This window comes from Myotis lucifugus, unplaced genomic scaffold (genome assembly GCF_000147115.1).
Source record: "Myotis lucifugus unplaced genomic scaffold, Myoluc2.0 scaffold_6, whole genome shotgun sequence".
NCBI lineage: Eukaryota > Metazoa > Chordata > Mammalia > Chiroptera > Vespertilionidae > Myotis > Myotis lucifugus.
The window spans coordinates 3364180-3391452 of record NW_005871054.1 but is presented as its reverse complement, the minus strand read 5'-3'; the positions used below and the strand labels follow the sequence as shown (position 1 = coordinate 3391452).

The 27273-nt window shown below is 41.5% G+C and overlaps 1 protein-coding gene across 1 annotated transcript; it reads left to right on the top strand.

The window, feature by feature from the left end:
- Window positions 1-17182: 17182 nt before the first annotated feature.
- Window positions 17183-24170, top strand: LOC102433310 (protein FAM205A-like). Its single transcript, XM_014448282.2, is given in 6 exon segments — window positions 17183-17326; window positions 18213-18258; window positions 19239-19299; window positions 20290-23929; window positions 23962-23995; window positions 23998-24170. Coding segments are annotated over 6 exon segments (4098 nt in total).
- The last annotated feature ends 3103 nt before the right edge of the window (window positions 24171-27273 follow it).

Below are 27273 nucleotides of genomic sequence, written 5' to 3'. Positions count from 1 at the left end.
GATGTCCCCAGTTGGAGAGGGTGCAGGCTGGGCTGAGGGAACCCCCCCATGCACAAATTTCATGCACCGGGACACTAATATTAAAATAATAAAGAATAAATTCTGTGTTTCACATACTCACAACTGTAAAACTACTTTTGCCCCACCATGTACATGAATGCATTCTTGTTTGACCATGTCTTCCTTACAGATTAGTAAATTCTTCTAACTATGAATAGCTGCAAATAGCTCTTGTGATCCTGAATAAGTCAATTTTTATTTTTTAGTGCTGGGCACATGTTGTTTGTTTCTAGGGCATCTCATAGGGCCTTTAGGTTGACACAGAAGTTCTTGGACTCCTGCAGTGTCCTTGAATTTAATTATTGTGACACTTCTGTAGTCCTACTGCTTCTTCTATAGACTTTCCTCCCCTTCTCCTTACCTCCAGAATTTATTATCTCTGCAAAGGCTTGCTTTCTTAAAAAAGGGAAATAATCCCTGATGGATACACAAAAATGCAGGATGGAACGAGGTGCACTGGAAGGGTAAGTAGGTGGCTAAATGTATATGAAGATTAGCTGCATCAAACAATATCTTATGTGGTTTGAAATATATAGAGGCAATGGCCCATGAGGCAGGAGGGGGGACTAAAAGGAATTTAAGTATTTTAATTAAAATAAATGTGGTCATATGCATTTCAAGGAATATCAGAAAATAAATTATTATCAGAAATAAATTATTGAACACATCTTTATGATAAATTAATGAAAGTAGTCAAGATCAAAACTATGTAGATCTAATATAATTATTTTTTAATAAATTATTTAAAACATAAGTAAATCTCTATGCTGTTATTCATTTCCTAATTTATAAAAGTGGAATAAAAGATGTAGCTAAAATAACAGCTTTCTAAAGCAAGGAGTGAGATAGTCTTTCAGTGAAGATGTTCATGTATATTTACTGTAATGCTGGCTTTTGGAAATAATGTGTTTTTAAAATTATATATAAAATTCAAAAATAATTCCATATATATTATGATGAGACACTGTGTATTTAGTAGCGGAAAAAAACTCTTTGAGCAACTGAGGCAATTTAGGTTGATGACACTGATTCTGGCCATTGCAATGTATCCTGGGATTATCAAATTTTTAGAGTTATACTGAATAACTCCTGAAAATAAAGCTTTATGGGATTTCCTTTAGATTATCTTGTGTCATTCAATAAACTTGCTGAAACTATTATACAAAATTATTTTATAAACATTCCAATTACAGTCATTCCTTATTTTATTTCTCTGTATAAAATGTTTAAATAAGTTCTACTTCCTGTTATCAAAAGAATAATATACTAACTGCTGGGGCATTTTAATTTTAATAGTATACACAGAGCTTTCCGGTCCTTTTCCATCTTGGGATGAATATTAAGAATAGCTGGGAAGTTGGAGACAAATAGCATTTTTAGCATTCATTAGCATTTTTAGCATTCATTTCCTTTCTCAGCATTCTCTGCTTTATTCTCACTAGTCTCTCTCTCTCTCTCTCTCTCTCTCTCTCTCTCTCTCTTGTCAATGTATTCTTTGACAGTTATCACAGGATAGAAGGGTTAAATTAAGGAAAAGTTCATTAAAGAAGTATGCCTTTTTTCTTTTTGAAGAGTGGACAAAGAGCAATTAGGAAAGAGGAGGTGGGAAAGTACACATGGGGAAAAGTACACATGCAAGTTGAAGATTCTCTTAACTGTCAGTGCCCCAGTGCTCTGGCAAAGTCTTCGATCACAAGGGCATGCATACCTTAGTTTGAAGACCATGGCTCCAGGGTATATATTAAGAGAGGGATTACAGAGTCAGAAACTGTGCTCTCACTCCCTACGAGTGGGGAAAGTATTTGGGGTGGTGGTGGTAGTAGACAACCTTGATGTTCTTTTCCTCATGCCCCATCACCTTTGATGATACAGTCAATCCATTTATGCTTCTTCTCTCCCTCTTCCCCTCCTCCTTCTAGCCAAGTGCCATTCTTACAGCTGCCTGTTTTGAACCAGGGTCTAGTCTTGTATTTCCTGACTGGAAAACTAACATGTTCCCATATCTTGCATTATCTAATGAATTGAGCTTTACCATTATCCTGTTAAACTGTTACTGATGCACTGGTAGGTAAGGAAGGCTCTCTCCTTGGTACAACCACACAGTGTGTCCAACATAGCACAGCACAGTGGGCTCACCATAGAGTCGCACTGAACAGTTTCCTTCTATAAACTTAGCAGTGTTGCTTTTGTGTAGCATTCATTGTCCTCATTTCTTTTTTTTCTTTTTTAAAATGTATTTTATTGATTGTTTTACAGAGAGGAAGGGAGAGAGAAACATCGATCAGCTGCCTCCTGCACACCCCCTACTGGGGATGTGCCCGAAACCAAGGTACATGCCCTTGACTGGAATCGAACCTGGGACCCTTCAGTCTGCAGGCCGACGCTCTATCCACTGAGCCAAACCGGTCAGGGCACATCCTCATTTCTCACCGTGCTTCTTCCAAAGTAAGAAATATTTAGATCAAAAAAGGCTGACTACTCTACATTGGGCTTTAAATTTGAAACCTGCTTCTGAAATTTTTTGACAAAGTATAAGTGATCTTAAGTTTTTCACATTGCAGAACTATCATATTTTTGGCTTGGCTAATTCTAGTAAGTCCTTTTTGGGATGAGGCAGATCAAATATGGAAGTCGGGCTCATGAAAAGAGAAAGCTCTGTCCAGTTTCTCCCCAGGAGGAAGCCAGTCCTTGAATGTGATGTTCACTTCCTTAAAGAGAACAATATCCCACGTAAGTGAAAATGTTTTTCAACAAAGAACCTGCTGTTCTTAGTCAATATCCTGTTTCAGTTCCCTCTAAATGCCCGTACAGAAAGAATGTCTAGTGCCAAGGAAATCCATGGTCTGATGAGCCAACAGATCAAATCAGTTATTATGAAATCAAATTCTCATTTTAAAATATCTCCTCCATTTGTTTTGAAGAAAAGTATAGGTATGGGATAATTTCACTAAAATTAATTTTTAAAATAAATGCAATCTGTTTAGATAGAACAAACGTTGTCATCGCTGAACTCTTGATGGCTTTTGAGGTTGCCCATGGCCTACGAGGGCTGGCCCCTGCCACCTCCTTCAACTACAACTCACACCTTATGTCACTTGCTGATTCTGTTCCAGTTGTGCCAGTCTTCTGTTAGCGACTAGAGCAGGCCAAAGGCTTTCCCATCACTTGGCCTTTTCACTTGTTATTCCAGCCCAGAATATTCCTCTGCCTTTTCTTAACTATCACGTCTGCAAAAATGTCTTCCCTGACCACCCTGCCACAACATCTGTTATTTCCTGCATAGCACTAATCGGAGGCTGCAACTTTCTTATTTGCTGTTTTCTCACACTAGAAGGTAAGCCCCATGCGGGCAGGAATCTAATTTGTTTTACGCTCCACCCTCCAGACCTTATGTGCCTGGCACAGAAGTCTGCTACCCAATGGCATCTTCCTAATGCAGCCAATTCAGATTTACAAATATCATCAATGCGATTCAAACAATAAATGCCTATAGGCCTATATGGAGTTCATGTAGAACTACACTCCAAGTCGCAAACCCTAGCTTTAGGGATATGAGATTTTTAATTCATTTTTGCTAATTCTGCATAATGGCCACTAGAGGGAGACATAGCCAAATACTATACTCTCAAAATGCTAAGATTTTTTTCTGTTAGAATTTTAGAAGCTCTGAAGCCTCAGTTTCCCTGAAAAATGCCATCCAACTTCTTTTTAAACAAATCAAAAAAATAGTAGTGGAGAATCACTACCCCATGGGCCAGACTATTCTACAGCTGGGCACCACTCTTATTGAGAAAGTCATCTTTCTTGTGATCTAACTGTATCTGCCCCTCCTTGCCCTCCTCCTTGCCTACATTATTAAGAAACTGATGCTATCTCAGGCCCCAGTCTGAACCTCATTATCTAGAATGTTATTTGGAAACTTACAGCCAGCCAATCCCAGCATGCTTCACACCCTCTCCTCCTTGGCCATCACTCCAGATGGAAAGTCCCTGTGTTTTCTCTCCTTTGACCCACTGCTCCCTCCCTCAAGCTTTACACCAGTGGTTCTCAACCTTGGCTGCACATTAGAATCACCTGGGAATCTTCTTAAAATCCTCATTTCTGGGCTTCATCCTCCGGAAATTCTGTTTCTTTGTTACTAATGTTGTGGCCTCACCCCGTAACAAAGAAACAGAATTTCCAGAGGATGGGGCCCAGAAATCAGGATTTTAAAAAGATTCCCAGGTGATTCTAATGTGCAGCCAAGGTTGAGAACCACTGCTTTACACTAATAGTACAGTTTGATTGCACTGCCTGGAGTCCTGCTAGGACACCGCAGTTTGACCCAACACCAGTACATATAGCAACAGGGTGAAAAAGCAAAAGGTCCCAGTATTGTTATGAAAATAATTTTGACTTCATAGATCTCCTAAAGGCCCTTGGGAATCCCCAGGGATCTGCAGACGACACATTTTGAGAACTGCTGATCTAGACTATAAAGCAAGTCTCAACAAATTGAAAGGAAATAGGTACCAATAATACAGACCACAATTGCTGCCCCATAATGTAGTTAAATTGAGACTCAATTACAAAAAATATAAATGTCCCCTTACATTTGGAAATTTTAGAACATTTTAAACAATGCATTGGTCAAAGGAGAAATTATAACAGAAATGAAAAGACATACTTAGAAGTGGAATAATAATAAAAATGCAACATGCCAAAACTTCTGAGGTGCAGCAAAAGTGATACTTAAGGGAAATTTGTAGTCTTAAATGCTTATATCAGAAAAAAAGAAAGACTAAAAATTAAAGACTTAAATACTAAAGTTAACAAGTTGGAAATAGCAAGAGAATGAGCCCGAAGAGCATAGAAAGAAGATAATAATATGGATAAAAAATAAAGAAATAGGGGGGGGGAATTATATGAAGAATCAATAAACCAAGAAGTTGATTTTTTTTAAAGATACAAACATGCCTTTAAAATATCCCTTGTAGTAAATTGGCAATAGCAAGCAAACTGCCTTCCTGGGTTCTGTGAGCTGCTCTAGCAAATGATTGAACCTGAAGAAGGGGATGTGGGAACCTCCAATTTGTAGCCACGTTGGACAAAAGTTGTGGATGTCCCAGGAATGAACTACTGTGATAGGCATCTGAAGGGACGGGCGTGGGGGGAGGGGGGTGACAGTATTGTGAATCTGAGTCCTTAACCTGTGATGTCAGTGCTGACTCCAGTTACTTTCAGAATTGAATTGAATTGTAGGACATCCAGCTGGTGTCAGAGAATTGGTCAGTGTGGAGAAGAAACCCACGTACCTGTTACATGTGGGATTGAAGGAAAACAGTGTGTTTTCCCTAGACAGTCCCTTGTTAAAACCTCTTCCAGCATCTTCATTTAACAGTGCCTTCTATTTCTTAGCACTCTGCCTGGTAAATACATGTGTTTTTCACCTTTGAACCTAACCTCTGGGTAAAGTATAATTCCTTACACCAAGGGCCTGGGTCAGTGAGGAATTGTAAGGTCAAACCTCAGTCTGAAAATTCTCAAGTGCACAGAAAGTACAACTTTTTCTACAACCCAACTTAATTTCGACTTTAGCCCTACTCCTCCAGGGTGGCAGAGACGTAAGCTAAACCAGCTCAGGGTCACCCCTGACAATTACAGCACCATTAATAAGTGTAAGAATGGGACACGCTAGACATTTGGGAGCCAAGAGGAGGCTAGCCTAACAGCCTCCGAGGAGGAAAAAAGGGCTGTCAGGGAACTGCCTGGAGAGTGTGATGTGTGAGATGAAACAAAAACGATGAACGGAGGTAGCCCAGCAAAGAAAGAAAGAAAACCGCGCGCATGGCACAGGGTCCAGAGGCCAGAAATAGCGAGCCGCCTAGGAGACTGCAAGCCATTCAATGTTATTGGAGTAGAGGCTCAAGACAGGGAGAGGGGACAGATAAAACAGGAGCCGGACCTTGAAGGGCTCCATTACATCGGGTGAAGGAGCTTGAACTTTATCTTGTAGGTCAGTGGTCCCCAACAGGGAGTGTGCACCTCCCGGTGATAGGACGTGCACGAGAACCCTCCCTAGAATACAGGAAGAACACGTTAGACCTTTAATCCTGTACTGTAGTCATTTTGTTTCTGTGTACGGTTTATATCGTGTATAATTTATGAGTGTGACAGGACAGATATAATAAACAAAAAAATATGCATACCCAGAAGTTTCAGTTCAACCTCGAAATTCAACCAGACTCTGACCGAGTGGCCACTTTCATGCCATTTCTGACATCCTGCACTTCTGTAACCAGTGATCTTGTCAAAGTGTAGATCACCATCCTATCCAGTCAGTGTAACAGCAACAATGCTATAAACAAGGCAAGTGATTTGGTTTATCGTTAGTATTAGGATATGTTTTCTAAAACGAGTGAGTATTCTCTTCCCATAAGCGGCCCGAGGTGACCTCTGAAAATGGTTTGCTACTTACTTGACCCAGAAAACCCCACAAATCAAGAGGTTCAGCATAAAATAAATGCTAGTAAAAGTTAAAGAAATAATAATATAAAACAAAATGAGTGAGCATTCTAGAATCTAGATGTAATTTTGAGTAAATTTTACTTATGTGTTTTATTAGTGGAAATTCTACCTGTTGGACGAATATGTATACATGTATATTAATTATTGAGAGAGTAGAATGCTAAAAAATTGATGGTGACTGTGACGCTAACAATTTTATATATAAAATCAGTTTAAAATTTTTCAATTGTGAAATAGGAAAATAGACTGGCACATAATATGAAGATTTAGAAAGAGTGCAGAAGCTGGGTAAACTTTTGAAGAATTGTATATTCTTTTTGAGCCAACATATTTATAAAATTTATTGATTATTATAATGCAGAATAAAAGGCATTCTATTATATAATAATGATAATATTTGCAGAAGTATTTGGTGTACTAACCTGTATTCAGAACACAAGATAACCCATAAGAACTGTGTTATCGTTTTAATTATTTAAATTCCATTCTGGCCATGAGACTGTCCAGAAAAGAATACTTACTTGCATCTTCTTCACATCTTGTAAGCATGAAATCACAGCATAGTGTCAACGTTACCATTTCAAAATGCCACACTTGTGTCAAGTACCATAACATCCATGTAAGGCCTCACATCTTACTTGCAATATGCATTAAATATGTCATTAATTTCATGTGAATGAGGATTGCATAGATTAAAGATTTCTTTTTACTATTACACCTTAATTTATTAAGGCTACCTAGACAAATCCTTTATTCTTTAGTCTAAATTCTAAAAGTTGCCTGTGGTCAAATGGTTTGGTACCAGATCAAGAACCAGAAATCCGAGTCTCATTCCTGGTTCTAATGTTACACGGAGCACTTAATTTCTTCAACGCTTGCTCTTTCATTTACAAAGTGGGACTAATCGTTCTAGTCTGCAAAGTGCTTTCCTCAGGAGAGAATCATAATTTGAGTGCAATTAACTGCTTCTAATTTTTTTTAACATAAAATTCCACTTGATGTTCACCTAATAGTAGAGACACAATGTCTCAAACTGTTTCATAAAAGTGATTTTTTTTAAAGCCATCAGTTCATTTTGAGATAGCTTTATGGAATGGAGATTAAATTGGAACTAAGGCAGATAAAAATAATAGTCTTTAACATTAGCCATCATAACAGCTTGACATTATCCCAGTAGGAAGGTTGTGCAGCGTGAGGAGGGTGGGGGAAAAGGTAAAGCAACAAAAAGTCAATTCCTACGTAACTTGCCACAGTTTCAGTAACTATTGGTATCCACTCCTCCTGTAAGTTTCTTCAGAAAGCAATAGACAGAAATATATACATAGTCCCAGCATGAAATTAATGAACTCATGACAAGAATACCACGGGACACCATAAGGGATTCTACACTGGGGTGTTGGTGGCAGACTTTAATGTTGAAGACCAGACCTGGGAACATACCTTAATTTAAACGGGCTAACAGGGAGACAGAGCATTTGGGTCGACACTGGTTCCAAACAAGATGCTTTGGTTTGCTCATTGTCGAGCCCCCTCCCCCACCTCTTCAGAGTGTTTTTCAGGTTGTTCTTTGGAAGACCAGGGAAACCGAGGGAGAAAAAATAGTACATGTAATCATCACCTCTCCTCACAGAGAAACAGTGGCTTTTATAGTACAGTAATTTTTAATGTTATTCCCCTTCTATTTTAATGTGAGTCTGTAGTTTAAACAGACAGACTCATAAAATGATGATAGTCATAAAATCTTGAACTATGCCTGTAGTATCAGAAATGGAAGAAGCTAGTGTTCAGAACACAACTGAGTAAAATTCTACAGTCCCTGTGCAGGGTTTGAGGGGCCCTGGGTCATAGAGTCATTTTATGTTTTAAAAATTCATTAAAGTATAATATACAGGAAGGTGCACAAGTCCTAAATATACAGATGGATAAATAATAATAATAATAATAATAAGTGACCACATCTATGTAGTCAACAATCAAGTCAAGAAATAGTAATTCATGAAAAACTAATTCAGGGTAAAAATAGGTCAGAAAAATGGTTAAGGTTGGGAGTTCTCATCTGGGGGAGGGGGGAACACGTCTGCTGGGATGTTCAAAATCTTGATCTTAATGATGGTTATCAGGAGCATTTACATATTTAAATCCTGTACATTTAAGATTCATGCATTTTCTCTACTTACATTATAATTCAACAACATTTCTCAAAGGATTAGTTTTGCCTGTTTTTGAACTATATGTAAATGGAATCATATCACGTGTGTTCTTTTGTACCTTGCTCAACATTATGCGGTTGAATATAGTTGCAGTTCATTCATTTTTATTGCCAATAGTGTTCAATTAGATGAATATGCCACAGTTTATCCCTTCTACTTCGGGGTTATATCCAGGTTGGGGCTAATGTAAACAATATTTCTGTACATATCCTTTGGTATATATTGAATACATTTCTGCAGGGCATATATTTGGGAGTGAAACAGCTAGATCTTAAGATGTGTGTATGTTCAATTAGACATACTGCTAAACTGCTTTTTCCAATGTAGTCGTACCCGTTTACATCTCCGCCACCAATGTAGTGAGAATTATCACTAGAGCCACATCCTCAGCCATATTAGTATTGTCAATCTTGGTAATTTAGTCATTCTGGTAGGAGTGTACAGTAAATTTTATTGCTTTGGAGGGTGAGGGGGAAACCCAGTGGGCTGGAGAAATAGGTATCACATGTCACCTAGGCCAGAGGTCCCAGAGAAACGCCATTATACACTTGGGACAGCTGGACAGAACCCTGAATGCGTCTTCATGCCAATGTGCCAAGATGAAATTCTTTCCTTAATGCTCCCAGCACCTCGGTGAGGAGCTGGTAGCACAGTGATAAAGGGGGAAGGAAGTCACAGTGGAAAGATGCATCTAAAACCTTGTCAGAGCATGCTCCAGTGGACATAGGGAACGTTAAAGGATGTTAAGCCAAGAAGGATTATGATCAGGTTTGCACCTTAGAAAAATCATCACTGTGTTAAACAATGCTATCCTTGTCCCTTTACTGTGGCACTGTGTATACAAGAGCTCCATTACAATGTATAAACCTGGGGGGCATGTCTTTGAAGGGTCTTTGAGAGAGAATCATCAAGGCCTAGCTTTTCTAAGTACACACTGGGAAGCACAAGCTAAAGCAAATGTGCACTGGAATGGAATTTGCTTTCCTCAGTTCAGAAGACAGAATTAGCAATTGTAGCAGCAACGACCTCATCTTCTAATGAATTTACTCCAAATTCTGGATTAATCTTCACCACCCTATCTAAAAGTAAAAATTCCTGAGCTATGAAAAATGGGCACAGCAACATTCGTTTTAAAAAAATTTTTTTTTTTTCCAGAGAGCAAGTGAGAGGGAGAGAGAGATAGAAACATCAATGATGAGAGAGAATCGGCTGCCTCCTGCACACCACCTAAGGCATATGCCCGGAATCGAACCCGGGACCCTTCAGTATGCTCTATCCACTGAGCCAAACAAACTAGGGCCACAGCAACATTCTTTTGTAAAATACTTTGGAAATGTCTCTGATTTATCAACAATGTCAGGAATGCATCCAGCAACAACATCCTATAAGCCATTACAAAGGTGCTGCTTTCACAATAGCCGTTCGTGGAATTCAGAGCAGTAGCAACAGTTCCTGGTAGGACTGTCTTTGCCCGAACATAACCGATACTGGACAAGGAAACTGTATACCTGCTTGATTCAGGAAATCAAAGTAATAAAACTGCCAGCAACAGTGCGGCCAAGTGATTAGAAGAAGGCTGGTTGGAAATTTAAACACCCTTTTTACTCATTAATCTCCAGCTGCTAAAGACAAACAGAAAGCAAAATTAACGTGATTGTAAACGAAGCACTTGTGTCCTGTGGCTACCGTGTTGGCCTGCTGAGAGGGAATGAGCTGATCAAAGCCAAGGAGTCCACGGAGAACTGTGGGATTAGTGCTGCTTCGGGGAGCACACAGCCAGGATCCATTACCCAGCCTGTTTCAGGAACAGGTGAACGCCGTAATTAATCTTGGCTTCAATTTGGAAGGAAGCAGGGACCCTACCTGCCCTGTCCATTGAGTTTATGTGTGAATCCCCCGAGCTCTGGAGAAAAGTTTTAAATTGGCATAAAGACTTTTTCTGCTCTTCCAAATGTGTAGAGAAGAAATAGTTGGGAGGGGTTGCTGAATTCCCTAACTTCAGGCTGTGAAGATGCCTCCCAGGAAAGCGGTTGATTGCCACCTTGCTTGGCTTGATGCATCTCAGCACACAGAGCAAATGAGCCTAGCAGGGTTTTTAATGCAAGAAAATACTCAGAGCCCTGGCTGGTTTGGCTCAGTGGATAGAGCGTCGGCCTGTGGATCGAAGGGTCCGGGGTTTGGTTCCAATCAAGGGCACATGCCTGGGTTGTGGGCTTGATCCCCAGGGAGCCTTACCCACAAACATAAACCATAAAAATCCAGGTATTTGGAATTGGAGTTGCTCTTGGGGGCAAACTCATTTAATCAATGGGCTCTTGACTTGCTTAAAGCATGTCCAGGGCTTTACATATTATTCTAGAAAATGAATAGGCACTTCATTTGCATTTGCATTTCTTTAATGACTAATTACGTTGAGCATCTTTTCATGTGTTTATTGGCTATGTGTATCTTCTTTGGAGAAATGTTTAAGTCCAATGTCCATTTTTAAATTGGTTTGGGTTTTTTTGTGTGTTTTGGTTGTTGACCACAGATTTTTTTAATTGTCTTTATAGTTTTGCCTTTTTCAGGATGGTTCAGAGTTGGAATCATATAGTATGTAGTCTTTTCAGTTTGACTTCTTTCACTTAGCAAAATATATTTCCTCCATGTCTTAAATGGATTGCTAGCTCATTTCTTCTTAATGCTGAATAATATTCCATTGTATAGATTTACTATGGTTTGATTATTCATTCACCTATTGAAAGATATATTGGTTGCTTCTAAAGTCTAGCAATTATGAAAAACGCTGTTATAAACATTTAAGTGCAGGGTTTTTTGTGTGCACATACATTTTCAGTAAATTTGGGTAATAGGAAAGAACACAATTGCTGGATCCATATGGTAAGAGTACTTTAGTTTTGTAAGAAACTGCCAAACTGTTTTCAAAGGAGTAGTACCATTTTGCATTCCCACCAGCAGTGAATGAGAGTTCTTGTTGCTCCACATCCTTACCAGCATTTGGTGGTGTCAGTGTTCTAGATTTTGGCCATTTTAATAAGTGTGTAGTGGTATCTCATAGTTGCTTTAATTTTCAATTCTCTAATGATATATGATGTTGAACATCTTTTGATATGCTTACTTGCTATTTGTACATATTTGGTGAGGTGTTCAGGTCTTTTGTCCATTTTTAAATTGGGTTGTTCAGTTTCTTATTATCAAGTTTTAAGAGGTTTTTTTTGTGTATTTGGGGTACCAGTCCTTTATTAAATAGGTGTTTTGCAAAGATTCTCTCTCAGTACGAATTGTCTTTTCATTTTCTCTTAACAGTGTCTTTTGGAGAGCAGAAGATTTTAACTTAATAAAGTCCAACTTAACAATTTTTTTCATGGATTGTGCTTTTGGTTATGTATCTAAAAAGTCATCACTAAACCCAATATATATTTTCTCATAATCTCATTCTTGAAAGAAAAAATGTATGTATTGCTGTATTTTTCATCTTTTCATTAATCTATACTTTCTAATTTCCTTACATTGCAATTTAATTTTTTGTTAGGTAATAAAATAACCTGGGTTGGCAACATAGTGGCTTTTTTTAGTTTTATATATAACACTCTGTGACCCAGAAAACAGCTTTACTTCTCTGAATTCCATTTTCTCTATCAGTGAGCATTAGAGCAGAGAGTCAGCGTTGCCTTTCTGTCATAAACATCTAGAATGCTCATGCTTTTAAAAAATTATTTTAATGGGCCTAATTGGGGCAGAGGAGTATGTGGGTATGTATAAACTTTCTTAGAAGTTTCTTTTCTTTTCCTTTTTTTTTTAAATCCTCACCTGAGGATATGTTTTGCATTGATTTTACAGAGAGAGGAAAGGAGAGGGAGAGAGAGAAAAACATCGATGTGAGAGAGAAGCATTCGATGGGTTGCCTCATGCATGTGCCCCGACCAGGGATGGAACCCACAGTCTGCGTAGATGCCCTGACTGAGAATCAAGCCCACAAACCTTTGGTATATGGGATGATGCTCTAACTACTGAATAACATTAGCCAGTGCTCATCTAGAAGTTTCTTAAAGTGAGAGATGGACCTATAGTCCCTAGATAGACACTGCCAGATGCCTCACAAGCACAGCTGTACTCTATGGTTAGGTGGGAAAGCAAGTTCTCAACATGCTGTGAGAGGAACAGGCATAGGCACACCACACCAAGAGGGACAATGCAGCCCTGCTCGTGTGGCTCTGTGGTTGAGCATCGATCATTCCATGCACTGAGAGGTTGTTGGTTCAATTCCCAGTCAGGGCACATGCTCAGATTGCAGGCTGGATCCCTGACAGGTGGCGTGCAGGAGGCAGCCGATCGATGTTTCTCTCTCATCAATGTTTCTCTCTCTCTTTTCCTTTCTCTGAAGTAAATAAAAATATATTTCTTTAAAAAGAGAGACAATGCAAAAGTGATACACAACCCTTCACTGTAGACCTTCCTCATAATCAATTACTATTTCCAAGATCACAGTATTTTCCTCAGAAACCTTCAGTGGTATGTTTTTCAAAATTTTTAACTGTGACCCATAGTAAGAAATATAGTTTACGATGTGACCCTGTACACACAAAGTTATAAACACATGTAACTTGAACCCAAAGTTTTGTAAAACAATCCCACTTTTACTAGAGATTTTCTATCCTATTTTACTAAAATGACCCTGACCCTCTAAAATGATTTCATGACTTGCTAATGGATCTGGACCTGCAATTTGAAAAACACAGCCTTAGGATCATTTTACATTTTTGATTTGAGAACCACACTTTTGTCCTTTTTTGTATTTTATTTTTAAAATTTCCTTCAATTACAGTTGACATCCAATATTATTTTATATTAGTTCATGTGTACAGCATAGTGATTATACACATATAATTTACAAATCCCCCCCAATAAGTCTAGTACCCACCTGACACCATACATGGTTATTACAATATTATTGACTATATTCTCTATGCTGTAGTTTACATCCCCGTGACTGTTTTGTAACTACTAATTTGTACTTCTTAATCCCTTCATCTTTTTCACCCAGTCTCATCCCATGTGGCAATCATCAGTCTGTTTTCTGTATCTATAAGTCTGTTTCTGTTTTCTTGGTTCATTAATTTTGTTCTTTAGAGTCCAAATATAAGTGAAATCATATGATATTTGTCTTACTCTGACTTATTTCACTTATCATAATACCTTCTAGGTCCATCCATGTTGTTGCAAATGGTATACACTTTTGTCTTTTGATTTAAAGACAGTTACCTATAAAAGACAAGGACAACATTGTGGGTTATAAGTTTACCTCTCAGCTGGAGTGATGTAAGAACAGAATTCTCAAGCTTGTCTTAAAAGTGTGTGTGTGGTTGAAAGGTTTAGCAGAGATGGATAGCTGCTAATATACCAGCTTTTTTATCTTCATTTCAATTTGCATGAAATATCTTTTTCCATCCCTTTACTATTAGTCTATGTGAATCTTTCTTTCTAAGGTGGATCTCTTGTAGACAGTATATATAATATGGGTCTTGTTTTCTTATCCATTCAGCTATCCTATGTCTTTTTTTTAATATATATTTTATTGATTTTTTACAGAGAGGAAGGGAGAGAGATAGAGCGTCAGAAACATCGATGAGAGAGAAACATCGATCAGCCGCTTCCTGCACACCTCCCACTGGGGATGTGCCCACAACCAAGCTACATGCCCTTGACCGGAATCGAACCTGGGACCTTTTGGTCCGAAGGCTGATGCTCTAACCACTGAGCAAAACCAGTTACGGCTACCCTATGTCTTTTGATTGGAGCATTTAAGCCATTTATATTTCAAGTGATCATTGAGCCTTGGCCAGGGTGGCTCAGTGGGTTGAGTGTCAACTCATCACCAAAAGGTCACCGGTTCAATTCCTGGTCAGGGCGCATGCCCAGGTTATGGGTTCAATACCCAGTCGGGGTATATACAGGAGGCAACTGCTCGGTCTCTCTCTCTCTCTCTCTCTCTCTCTCTCTCCCCTCTCTCCCTCTTTCCATCTCCCTTCTTCTCTTTCTAAAGTCAATTTAAAAAGCATATTAAAAAATAAAGTGATTATTGATAGGTATGTATTTATTGCCATTTTATTCTTTTAACTATGTTCTGTGTTTTTCTTTTCCTTCTACTTCTTAAAGCAGGCCCTTTAACATTTCTTATAATACTGGTTTAATGGCAACAAACTCACTTAGCTTTTTCTTGTCTGGGGAACTCTATATTCCTCCTTCAATTTTAAATGATAGCCTTGCTGGGTAAAGTAGTCTTGGTTTTAGGTCCTTGCTTTTCATCACTTTGAATATTTCATGCCAATCCCTTCTGGCCTGAAATGTTTCTGTTGAGAAATCAGCTGACAGTCTTATGGGAGCTCCCTTGTAAGTAACTAACTGCTTTTCTCTTGTCATTTTTAAGATTCTTCTTTGTCTTTAACCTTTGCCATTTTAATCATGATGTGTCTTGGTATGGACCATCAGTAGATGAGTGGTAAAAATTCTGTGGTATATTTATACAATGGAATACTACTCAGCTGTTAAAAAAGAAGGAAATCTTACCTTTTGTGACAGCACAGATGGACCTGAAGAGTATTATGCTAAGTGAAATAAGCCAGTCAGAGAAAGACAAATACTGTACGTGGAATCTAATAAACAAAATAAACCAACAAACAAAGTGGAGACAGACTCGTGGATATAGAGAACAGACTGACAGCTGTCAGAGGGGAGGAGTTTAGGGGATGGGTGAGAAGAGACAATAGTCTGGTGATTGCCACAGGGAATGGGGTGGGGAAGGTAGAAGGGAGAGAGGGCAAAATGGTGATGGAAAGAGACTTGACTTGGGGTGATAAACACACAATACAATATATAGATGATGTATTGTAGAATTGTATTCCTAAAACCTATATAATTTTATTAACCAATGTCACCCCCATAAATTAAATTAAAAAAAAAAGATCCCAAGCAAAAAAAAAGAATATAAAATTCTGTTTAGATTGTTGGCTCTTTCTTCTTATAAATTAGTCTTATCTTGGAAACTACATTAAATATCTTGAGAGCAGGAAAGCAACTCCACTGAAATGCCTTTGTACACTTGACACTACCCAGCTTAGGGATGAATACAGATTGGGGGTTCACAATACCAGTTGGGTGGAGGACTGAATATTGGGGAAAGGACCAATTAGCCTCTTCATATATTTTGAGCTCAAGGATTTTTGGCTGTGAGACCAAGTCACGTAGGGCAAGACTCTCTCAAGGAAATTCAGAAATCCTAGAGCAGGGGTGGGCAGACTTTTTGTGAGTGTGTGCCAAAACCAGCAAAATCTCTGACTCAAAATTCTTCTGCGTGCCAACATGTTACACCTACTTGATATCTCTTAAGGTGTACATATGTGGAGAACCTTGAAGAAATAATAAAATTCATTCGAACGACAAAAACACAGTATATGATGATGAAAAATACATTTATTTTTTCATGTATACATGTACACTGATAGTCCGACAGAAAACTTTATGACTCCATTTGACTTTATGACTCTCTGCCGGCAGTCATCTCCACGAGCAGATAGAGTTCTATAACATGGTAACAAACAAACAAAAAACCAGCTCTAGAAAATCAACTGTTAAAAGTACTCCATACATGAGTCTCATTAGAGTATCTCCATGGAAGACAGTGTTTGCAATCTCTTTCCATTCATCTGCAAGCTTAAGGCCACACAGACTGAGAGGCACTCCTTCCTGCCTCCCACGGTGGCATTTAGAGATACTACCACCTTGGCCATACTGAGGAGTTTTCAGAGATACTTTCCCTGCCATATTGGCCATGGTCCCCTTTATGCACCTCTGATTTCCCATCACACATTGCTTATAATATCAAAGCTCTCCATTTCCAAGCCATCACCAGCTTCTACCCACCCTAAGTTTGTGTGTGCTTCCTACATACATTTCAGTACAGATGGGGGTGAAGATCCTCTGTACCTCTTTCTCAAGAGGTTTCCTGTGTCCCTAGACACTCAGTTTTCTGGGGACAGGTGACCAGAAAACTGTCATGACGGAGAGAATCAAGTCATCAGGCTGATGTAGAGTGTGGAAAGTGAAGACAAAGTGGGCACATAGACACTGCCTATGCATGGGTACCTTTAGTCTCAGACTCTGTAACCTTTACAAACAACCAGACACACTCATCGACAGACTGAATCACCACACAGACTTCCCTAAGACATAAAAGTCTTTGACACTACACCTGTCTGGTGAAACAGAAAGGCTTTGTGATGCAGTCGGGTGACATGGTTCTATCCTCTGTGAGGTGGAAATGACAAGGCATGGCATTGGGGGTCATTAGGTACTAATGTCCTAGATATAGGGAAGGGTCATCTCCTCGTACTTGTGAGTTTTAGACCATGTTGAATCCTGCTTTTTTCCTATGGGATTTGATGTGTCCTTTATATACCTATGGCTCCATCTTTATTATTGTCCTAATGATCTGGCAAGTGAAAAGGAGTTACCGTGGATTAAGGTTAGAACCTAGAAGGAGCTGCTGTCAGGTAGGGAAATACTGACTATGATTAAACTAATTATGCCTTGGATAAGAAGCTTTTAAGACCTCAGAATCTCTTCTTTTACCCTCCCCACCCATTATTATACCACACATTTATTTACTTTAATATGGTACTTTTCTTCTCAGAGACTAGAATAACTCCTTGCCAGACTATCCTGGCAATGTATTTTAATGGAAAAATCAAGAACCTTTCTATCAACCTTGGATGGAGACCTAGATTAAATGAAATCTATATCCCTAGATCTTAGAAAACTCCCCAATATGAAGGATTCTTTCCATTAGTGGTCCATTAAGGTACTTGTTGGCTATTAGATCTACACACCCTTTAATTTGTTCCACTCTTCTTTTTTTTCATGCTAACACATAAAGGCAATATTAGATGAAAGTCTATGTGTTTTCACAGAAATCCTGATGAAGCCCCCAGCTTGTTTGCATACATCATTTTTAAAAAAATAATTCTTTATTGTTGAAAGTATTACATATGTCCTCTTTTTCCCCCATTGACCCCCTCCAGCCTTCTCTCCCTTCCTCCTCTCCCCCAAGCCTTCAGCACCCTATTATCTGTGTCCAAGGGTTATGCATATATACATACAAGGTCTTTGGTTGATTACCTCCCACCCATGCACGCTTCCCCGCCTTCCCTTTGAGATTCCACACACTGTTTCATGCTTTGAGTATGGAAGAGTCTTGAAATGAATCAGAAGCAAGCAGAGAAGGGAAATGTTGGGGTGAAAAGGATGGAGATGGAAATGAAAGTAAATAAAAATATAGACATATAAATAGAAAGTGATTAGTAAACATATATTAGATTTGTCTCATTTTGGACATAATGAAGTGTCCCAGTTTCACACTTTAACTTTTTTGTCTTTAAGCGTCACCGAAAGCTCAGACAAAGGGCTATAGATGCAGAAACAAAAGGTAAAGTCCTAGTCTCTTCTCTGCCTTCCCTCCACTATGGGCAAGGTTCCAATGGATTTTTTCCTCCTTTGATCTCTGGTACCAGGGACATGTACTCTAACCACTAAAGGTGCCAATTCTCCAAGTCAACAAATTCTCCTAATAACTTTCTTGGGTGGGAAATCAGAGCCTGGGAATGTTCCAAAATCCTCAATTTTACCCCAAGGAATGAAGAATGAGAAAGTGGGGCAGAAGCGCTTAACTGAGTAATTTACTACTTTTATGAACCAATGGAAGTCCCTTTATCTCTCAGTCTTTTATTCATTAAACTAGAGGCCCGGTGCATGAAAATTCATGCACTGGAGAGGGGGTCCCTCAGCCCAGCCTGTCCCCTCTCACAGTTTGGGAGCCCTCAGGGGCAGGAGGCGACCTGGCAATCAGGGCAAGACGATGCCCCATCATACCTCTGCTGCTGCCACTGCCGGCAGCACAAGCCTTACCGGCCCTAGTTACCGGCTCCTCAGGCTGGCCCTGGGCGGCTGGGCAGGTGCCATCTGAGGCTTGCCACGCGCCTGCTGCCCCGGCAGGGCTGAGGGGACTGGGCACCACTATCTTGTGGCTGTGGGTACCGCCATCTTTGAGGGCATGGCAGTTAATTAGCATATTCCCGCCTTATTGGCTGTGGGCGCCACCATCTTTGTGGTGGCATGAGGGTCAATTAGCATATTCCCTCTTTATTAGATAGGCTAGGCACTTGAAGATCCTGCCTCACAGTGTGGTTGTGAAGCTCCAATGAGATTAGGTCTTGAACAACCCATCGTAATTGGTTAAGTTGTATGCAGACGTGCCTTAGTGAATTGACTGTTGGGATTTCCAACCTTCTCTTATTCAAAGGCCTTCATTTGAATGCCCTATAGGATGCCCCTCAATCCTTTCCCATTCCATGTAACACTGTCTCCTGGTTTCTTTTTCCTTTTATTTTTTGTCTCCTGGTTTCTCAGCTAGAAAACATTCCTTCAAAGAAGATGAGAAGCCATGGGAGCTGCTCTCTGTCATGAAAAGGTGATTACTTGCTCTTTGTAGTCTTCCAACTCCAGCCTGAACTGTGATGATTTCTCTACTTGGCCTGGGACAGGGATGAAAAAAGGCATGATGACTGGGAGGGAGTCAGATACAGTGGAGGCTGGAGCACTGGTTGAGAGGGTTGCCAGGACAAGGAAGGTTCAGACATCTCAGGAGAGAAGAGTCTCCTACTTCTGCTCTGGGCTAAGCTCACAGTGCTTCTGGAATTCAGAATTCGACTTGTACTTAATTTATAAAAAGCTCTGCATGGGTTGGCACTCAGCTACAAGACAGTTACTCAGTCAAGAGAATGGATAAATAAGTGTATACATAAGTCATCACTCTCATATTCTTACAGCTACACCCTTTCAAGGGCAGACCCCTGGACCCTGATGACATTACCTCCTCTGGTTCTGTCTTCAGGGAGCCCAGTTCCTGAGACAGCCCCCATCCAGGAGCCAATTATCTTGTATTCTTCTTAAAATCTCTAGAGAAAGGGATTGGCTAGATATAGGAACTCATCAGAGTCCCTAGAATACAGAGTTTCCACAAGTAACTTATTTTCCAGAGTTTGGAAATATTGTATACCAGTCTTTGGCCTTTTTAACCCAAATGAGACTGACTCCAGGTTCTACTTGGTGATGTTCCAGTAGCTAAGAATTGGCTCCCCCATCTGCCATATTTCCTTCTCCTGGTCAACTTCCCCATATGGGTCAGCCAAGAACTCACCCCACCTCCCAGTTGTTCATGGCCCTGTGTTCTCTTGAATGGTCTGAGACCTTGCCTTAAGGCCCCAGACCCTCAGTTCAGCACACTACAACCTTCCAAATGGCATTTTCCTATGAAGAAAAGTTTAGGAGTAAACACTAGAGTCAGGGAGAGGCCCCAGGGTGTACAGGACTAGGAAGGACAGGACCAATCTTCAGGTCACAACTTTCAAAGAGGAAGCTGTCACTCCATCATTAACAGTAACCATGTTTTCTCTTTCAGCCACAGCTGGCTTCCTCAGGAGGGAAGTGTGCGGAGCCTCCTCTGTGCCGATACCTACTGCCAAATCTGCAATGCCATGGTGCTGGAGATCCAGCGGTTGCTTGTGGGTGAGAACAGCCCGGTCTCTGCCACTTCACCAGGACCATTAGAGGGCTCCCCTTGCCTAGAGATTTTGTCCAAGTCCAACGTGTCTTTTGAGCAGAGTCTGGAGCATCATTCCATGCACCCGAAAGAGCTTTCATTTCTTTCTGCAGCCCCTTCAGTATCACAATTTATGGATCAGAAATCCTTAACCTGGTCAGCTGCACAGTCAGTCAGTTCAGATAGCATCAAAGATTGTGAGGCTGAACAGTCCCAGCTAGAGCAGGCATCTCAAGTGCAAGAAACTCCAGTGGATTCAGAGACTATAGTTTCTTCAAGGTTTGAGGAGCCTAGGAATACAGTGAACCAGCAGAACATATTGAAGAGCAATCTCAACCTTGTGTATGGGGACCAAGGTCAGCCACCCTTGCATCCCCAGGTCCCTATGCTGATCCTGAACCAAGAAATCACTACCCTGACACATTCTGTGGCCTTTCCTATGGCCACTGTCCTCCCTACCCACCTGCCATTCTCCAGTCCTGAAGTCCTGTGGCTTCTTGAGGTACATGTGAAAAAATGGATGCATTTCCAGAGGTGGGGGCTGCCTAGCCGTGTAGAGAAGTCTCTGAGGCAGTTTATGCCAAACCTACCATTGTTTTACCAACTTGTAAACAACCAACCAGTTTCTTTCATCCAAAATGATATTGCTAAATTCTCTGTAGAGAAATTTGCGACCATTTCTTATCAGACCTGGGGTTCATATATGGCTGGCCAGGCTACCCAGGCATTCTGGGTTTCTGAATGGTCCATTATAAACCCAGTACAAAGACACCACTACCAGCAAAGCCCAAACCATGTGGTGCCTCTAGCCTTCCCGTCTCCACCTGGTAGAGACATAAGTAGCCTCTACCTATTTCCCGGGCAACAGGCTAATGACTCAGTGGGCCACTTACAGCAGAAATACACCCAACTGTTCTGTGGCTTACCTTCCCTGCACAGTGAGTCTCTGGCTGACACCTCCTCGGGCTCTCAAGATCACTCCACACGTGGGAGCATGTCCAAGTTCTCCTTGGAGGATCCTTTTCTCTTCAAGGAGCTGTCCTTCCTCCCTCTGTTGCCTAGAACTCCACCCCAGTCAGCCCCACCCTCTTCCTCATCTTCCCCAAATTGGGTCATGCCATCTGATCATCAACCAACTCAGATCCATGTCCCGTTTCTGACTCTGGCTGAGTGTGAAGCCTTAGAGTGGCACCTGCTGCAGAGGCGGCTCCAGCGTCAGTGGGGTTTGCCAGCTGTTCTGCAAAGAGCTCAGCACACCCAGAACCCTGTGCAATATAAGTCTTGTGGCACAGCCCCGTCTCCTCGGACTGTGAAAACTTCCTGGCCAGGAAAGCCCATTTCTGTTCTTACAAGGGAGCATGCCCGGAGGCTGCTGGACTTCCACCTCCAGAGGCAGCTGATTCACCATCGCTGGGGTCTGCCCCAGATGATCCAGCAGTCCTTCCAGTTGCTCCTGGCCCCCACTCACCAGCAGACTCCATCCTGGAGCAGCACAGCCCTAGCCAATGTGAGTGTTGCCCAACATTCAGCCCTAGAGGCTACTGGTGCTGATGACCCTTTCGCACCCTTTAAGGACCCAGTGTCCGTTCTCATGCCACACTTATTTGACCAGGTCAAGGCAATGCTGCAGAGCCACATCAACTCCAAATGTGGGCAGATTCATGAGGGTAAGGTCCCTGCCCATGTGTATAGGTCTTGTCAGTGCCTAATTCCTGGGGACCTCAAAGTGGCTCCCTTCACTTGCATCCCAGAAAGCAAGCTCTTGGAACGACAGGCAGCAACCGACCCTGACCTACAACAGAAAGTTAGGCCTTGGATGCCAACAGTCCTTGATCAGCGGCAACAGACCACCCCAGATGCTGTCACTGAGCCTCGTAAGCTAACTCAAGCCCTGTCCAAGGAAGTCCTTGAGAAACTGGAGTTGATTTTACGGTACAAGTATCTGGCCTTCTTATCAGGGCTGAATCCTCTCTATTACGTGGCTCCCTCCAAGGCCACGGCCCCAGCGATCACTACTCATGCTACCACCAAAGAGGTGGTGCCTGAGGCTGTCGAAATCTTAAGAGAACCTCTGACTCAGATGATCTCACTTGAAGAGCAGTGTCTAAGTCGTGAGCCATTTTTTCAAGATACCAAAGAGACTTGTGAAGAAAGTACAGGTGATTTTCAGTCTGAAGTGCAAGTGGAAGGAATGATTGAGATGGAGCCTCTAGAAAGGCAGACAGAGTCTGCTCGGCCCTACTTACTCAAGAAGCCCATCTTGGCCAAACTAAATTTCCACCTGAGAAGGAAGGTCTTAGAGATACAATGGGGAATTCCCACAAAGGCAAGGGAGTCCAGGGAACAAACTGGAGCAACCCCAGAGAACACATCCACACAGGAGTCTCTTGGGAGTCTAAACAACCAAGGGAAAACATGCCTCCGGGAACTGCCCATCCCACCAGACATTCCCTGTGCCCCACATCCAGAGTGGCTCTCCCTTAAGGAACAGTTGTCCACTGAGTTAAAGGCAGTGCAGCAGAACCAGAAGCAACCTCGTTCCAGAGCAGCACCCCATGGTTCTGCCCATGGGCCCTGCAAGATGATTCAACCCTGTAGAGACATGACAGAGGGCCCAGTGCTTTGTGTTCAGCTGGAGACCAGTGTGAACCACCCCAGCCTGGAGGAGTCCCAGATCCCTGAGTCCCAAAACCCTGGCAAGAGCAAGTACTCAGCCCCAGTCCCCATGCTGACTGAAAAGAAAGAGGACCCAAGGAAACCCAAATCATCAGGAAAACGTAGAGAAGGAGGTGCAGGGTTTTTGCTCTTCTCAACAAGAGAAAAAAGCCAACCTGCTGGAACCCAGAGGCTAGAAAGGATGCTTCTGAACAGGACACCCCAAAGCCCCTGGCTACGGAGATATGGCTTTCACCTTGATGCTCTCTGTCAACACAGTTCCCAGCATCGCCCTCAGCTTAAGCCCCCAGTCCTCCTTCCAGGAATCCCTGGAGGGAAGGAATCTAAGAAGAATGACCTGCAAGACAGTCGAACCAGTCTCAATGTCAGCCTCAAGGGAGCAAGGATTCCTAAGAATGCCCAGCCTGTCGGGCCCCAGGCCTCACAGGCCCAGCCTGTCCAGGCCCCACTCATTCAGCATAAGCCATTACAGGGCCCAACTTTGCAAGGTCAGGTATTGCAGGGGCAGGTGATGCCAGCCCATACTCACAAGAGGCCCAGCCTTCCAGAATCAGACTTGAGATATAAGATGAAATCCTTTCTGCAGTATATCAACCTCAAGGCAAAAGGCAAAGAGCACAAGGAATCCATGTTTTTGACAGCGGTGAACGTGGCCAACACCAGAAAAGAAAATGTAGCAAAGAGGCTGGCTCCAGCTAAAAGTCCCACAGAGCAAATTAAGACAGAGAAGAAGATAAGAGGGGACCCCAAAGCCCCATCTCCCCCGCACTGAGAAACAAATGGGCCTGGTCTCCTTGGAAGGCTCCCATCGCCCAAATAGTAAGCTCAGCCACCTCCTGCTCCCATCAACTCCAGTCTTCCTCAGGCTTAGGCCAACCCCGCCACTGCCCTGGCACTCTCCTCAAGTGCCTTGTTCCACCCAACCAGGATCCCACCCCAATTCTCAACGCTCACCTCAGAGGGAAATGTTGGCCTGCTCAGGAAGACCCAGCACAATCAAAGGACTTTGCAGGCTCCCCCATGTCTGCATCCCTTACATGGATAGCTACTGTCTTTGTCATTAATGTGCAGTGGGGCAGCACTCCACTCAAAGTACAGTCTGTATCTCTAAGCAAAGAATTGTCTGTCTGTTCCTTCCCTCCACAGTGGCGTGTTAAGGGAGGGCATGAGGGAAGCTAAAATGTCCTTCCGATCTAGGGAAAGAGCTTTAACCCACATTTATGTGGGGTCCGCGTTCTACACAACTCCTCCCAGCCCCTCCCTGGACAGGGGATAAAGGGACTTGAGTAGAAAAGGAAGACCCTCATTTAAGGTGCATTGAAGGTGAAGGTCAGACTTGAATTCCAGCATGGCTTCCCATGGTTTCCTTGAGCCCAGAGGAGCAATGTGGACATGAGGATAGTACTGACAAGAAGGAGTGGCCAGGAATCCCACAGGCAAAATTCACTGATGACTTCTATACATGGCCATCTCTGGAGAGGAGCTTTTTAGAGAAGTGTCACAGTGATCCAACCTTGAGGAGGTGCTTTGTGTTTATCAAAAGCATGTAGCCAATGTGATGGAATGTCCAAAGCAAATGTTAGAATCTCCCCCTTTCTGCTCCCTCTTGGTTCTTGGTTAGATCTTTCTGGAGAACTCAGCTGGGAGGCTGCTGTAGCTGTCTTGCCTATATCCCACCTCCACTGCCTGTTATCTGCATGGAGTGAGTCCTGCAATGAAGATCCCAGTAGGATATGGAGAGGAGCTTGTTTCCCACCCCCAAGGACAGGCAGGGGGAAGGCAGGGAGGGGAGCATATAGACAAACAGAGGTCTGAGTATTTGGGATAGAAACTGACATGTTCTGACCAGGCCATGTAACAGAACAAAGCCAATTTGATTTGAACTCACAAGAACCTAGAGCCAGGAAGCCAACCAAGGCCCAAGTGCTTTGCCGGGAATTAATTAAATCTGAGCTTCAATCTGCTTGCCAATGGTGTTATAACGTGAGTTCTGGGAAAGAACCACAAACCAAAAGGGTTTTCTAACTGTCTGGGCTTGTCAAGTTACCACCAGCAGATTGTACTTGGCCCTACTGCTGTCTCATTTCTACATCACCTACACCTGGGATTCTGCTCCACTTTCTTCTTTTCCACCAACCTTGCCTCCTTGGGGGAAAAATCATAGGAGATAGATAGATGATAGATAGATGATAGATAGATAGATAGATAGATAGATGATAGATAGAAGATAGACTTTAATGTACTTCATGTATATTACATGGTGTTGAACTTAGCTATATTCCCTTGCCAGGATGTACCTAGTGCAGGGGTGGGCAACCCCTGGCATGCGTGCCAAACATGGCACGCCAGTAACTTTTGCTGGCACGTGAAACCCTCTCTTATAATCTTCCATTTACAATTTTTTTCTTAATATCGACTTTTTTATTTTTCAGATAAATTCAGTGTAGGTGCATCTTAGATAAATAAATAATTTTACATAACAAGTTATCTTAAAGACCATAGACATGGATTGACGAGAGAGGGGAAGAGCAATTTCAATAGTGTCAAAAACGAACTGTTGAGGACTTGGAATGCCATTCCAGAAATTTTTTTCTGTTTAAAAAACTTTGCAGCAGCGTTACTCTCCATGTTTTCATCCACATATGCTTGTGAATCTTTGTTCTCAGTGATGAATTTTGTTAAGTCTCATAATAGGAGTAGCCTGACGGATGAAAGTAGTAGCTCGTGCATATCTCTGAAGGTCACGAAATATAAACCTGATGTAAAATCTCTGTCATCAGCGATGCAGCAACAAAAGTCCCACTGATAATATCAAACGGAGTCATAAAGTTTTCTGTCGGACTATCAGTGTACATGTATACATTAAAAAATAAAAGTATTTTTCATCATCATATACTGTGTTTTTGTCCCTCGAATGAATTTTATTATTTCTTCAAGGTTCTTCACATATGTACACCTTAAGAGATATCAAGTAGGCGTAACATGTTCTCAAAAAATTAGGGTTGGCACGCAGAAGAATTTTGAGTCAGAGATTTTGCTGGTTTTGGCACGCACTCACAAAAAGGTTGCCCACCTCTGTTCTAGGGAATAACTGTCCTGCAAGTTAATGTCATAAGAAAAATAAAAAGCTGGGGTGAGTGTGAGAGGGAGATGAGGGGGGACAAGAAAGCAAGTGTCTGTTCTAGATTAAAGGACACTTCAGAGACCCAACAACCAAATTCAATCAAGGTTCTTGATTGGACTCTAATACTGAATGAACTTGCTGCAAAAGACTTTTGGGGACAAGTGAGGGTAACTTGGGTGTGTTGATATTATTGTGGTACGTAGGAAAGTGTTCTTATTTAGATATGCATTTCAAAATGTTTAGGAGTAACATGTCATGATACCCATATTTTAAAAGATTTCAACAAAAAATAGGTGAACATATGACAAAATGTTAAAGTAATCATTAAAGCTAAGTGATAGCTATATGGTATTTATTATACTACTAGAGCAGGGGTGGGCAACCTTTTTGTGAGTCCCAGACTGCAAGAGGGTGCAGGCCAGGCTGAGGGACCCCCCCCCCCACCCAGTGCACAAATCTTGTGCACTGAGCCTCTAGTACAGGGGTGGGCAACCCCTGGCATGCGTGCCAAACATGGCATGAGAAAATAAAACCAGCAAAATCTCTGACTCAAAATTCTTCTGCGTGCCAACCCTAATTTTTTGAGAACATGTTACGCCTACTTGATATCTCTTAAGGTGTACATATGTGAAGAACCTTGAAGAAATAATAAAATTCATTCGAGGGACAAAAACACAGTATATGATGATGAAAAATACTTTTATTTTTTAATGTATACATGTACACTGATAGTCCGACAGAAAACTTTATGACTCTGTTTGATATTATCAGTGGGACTTTTGTTGCTGCATCGCTGATGACAGAGATTTTACATCAGGTTTATATTTCGTGACCTTCAGAGATATGCACGAGCTACTACTTTCATCCGTCAGGCTACTCCTATTATGAGACTTAACAAAATTCATCACTGAGAACAAAGATTCACAAGCATATGTGGATGAAAACATGGAGAGTAACGCTGCTGCAAAGTTTTTTAAACAGAAAAAAATTTCTGGAATGGCATTCCAAGTCCTCAATAGTTCGTTTTCGACACTATTGAAATT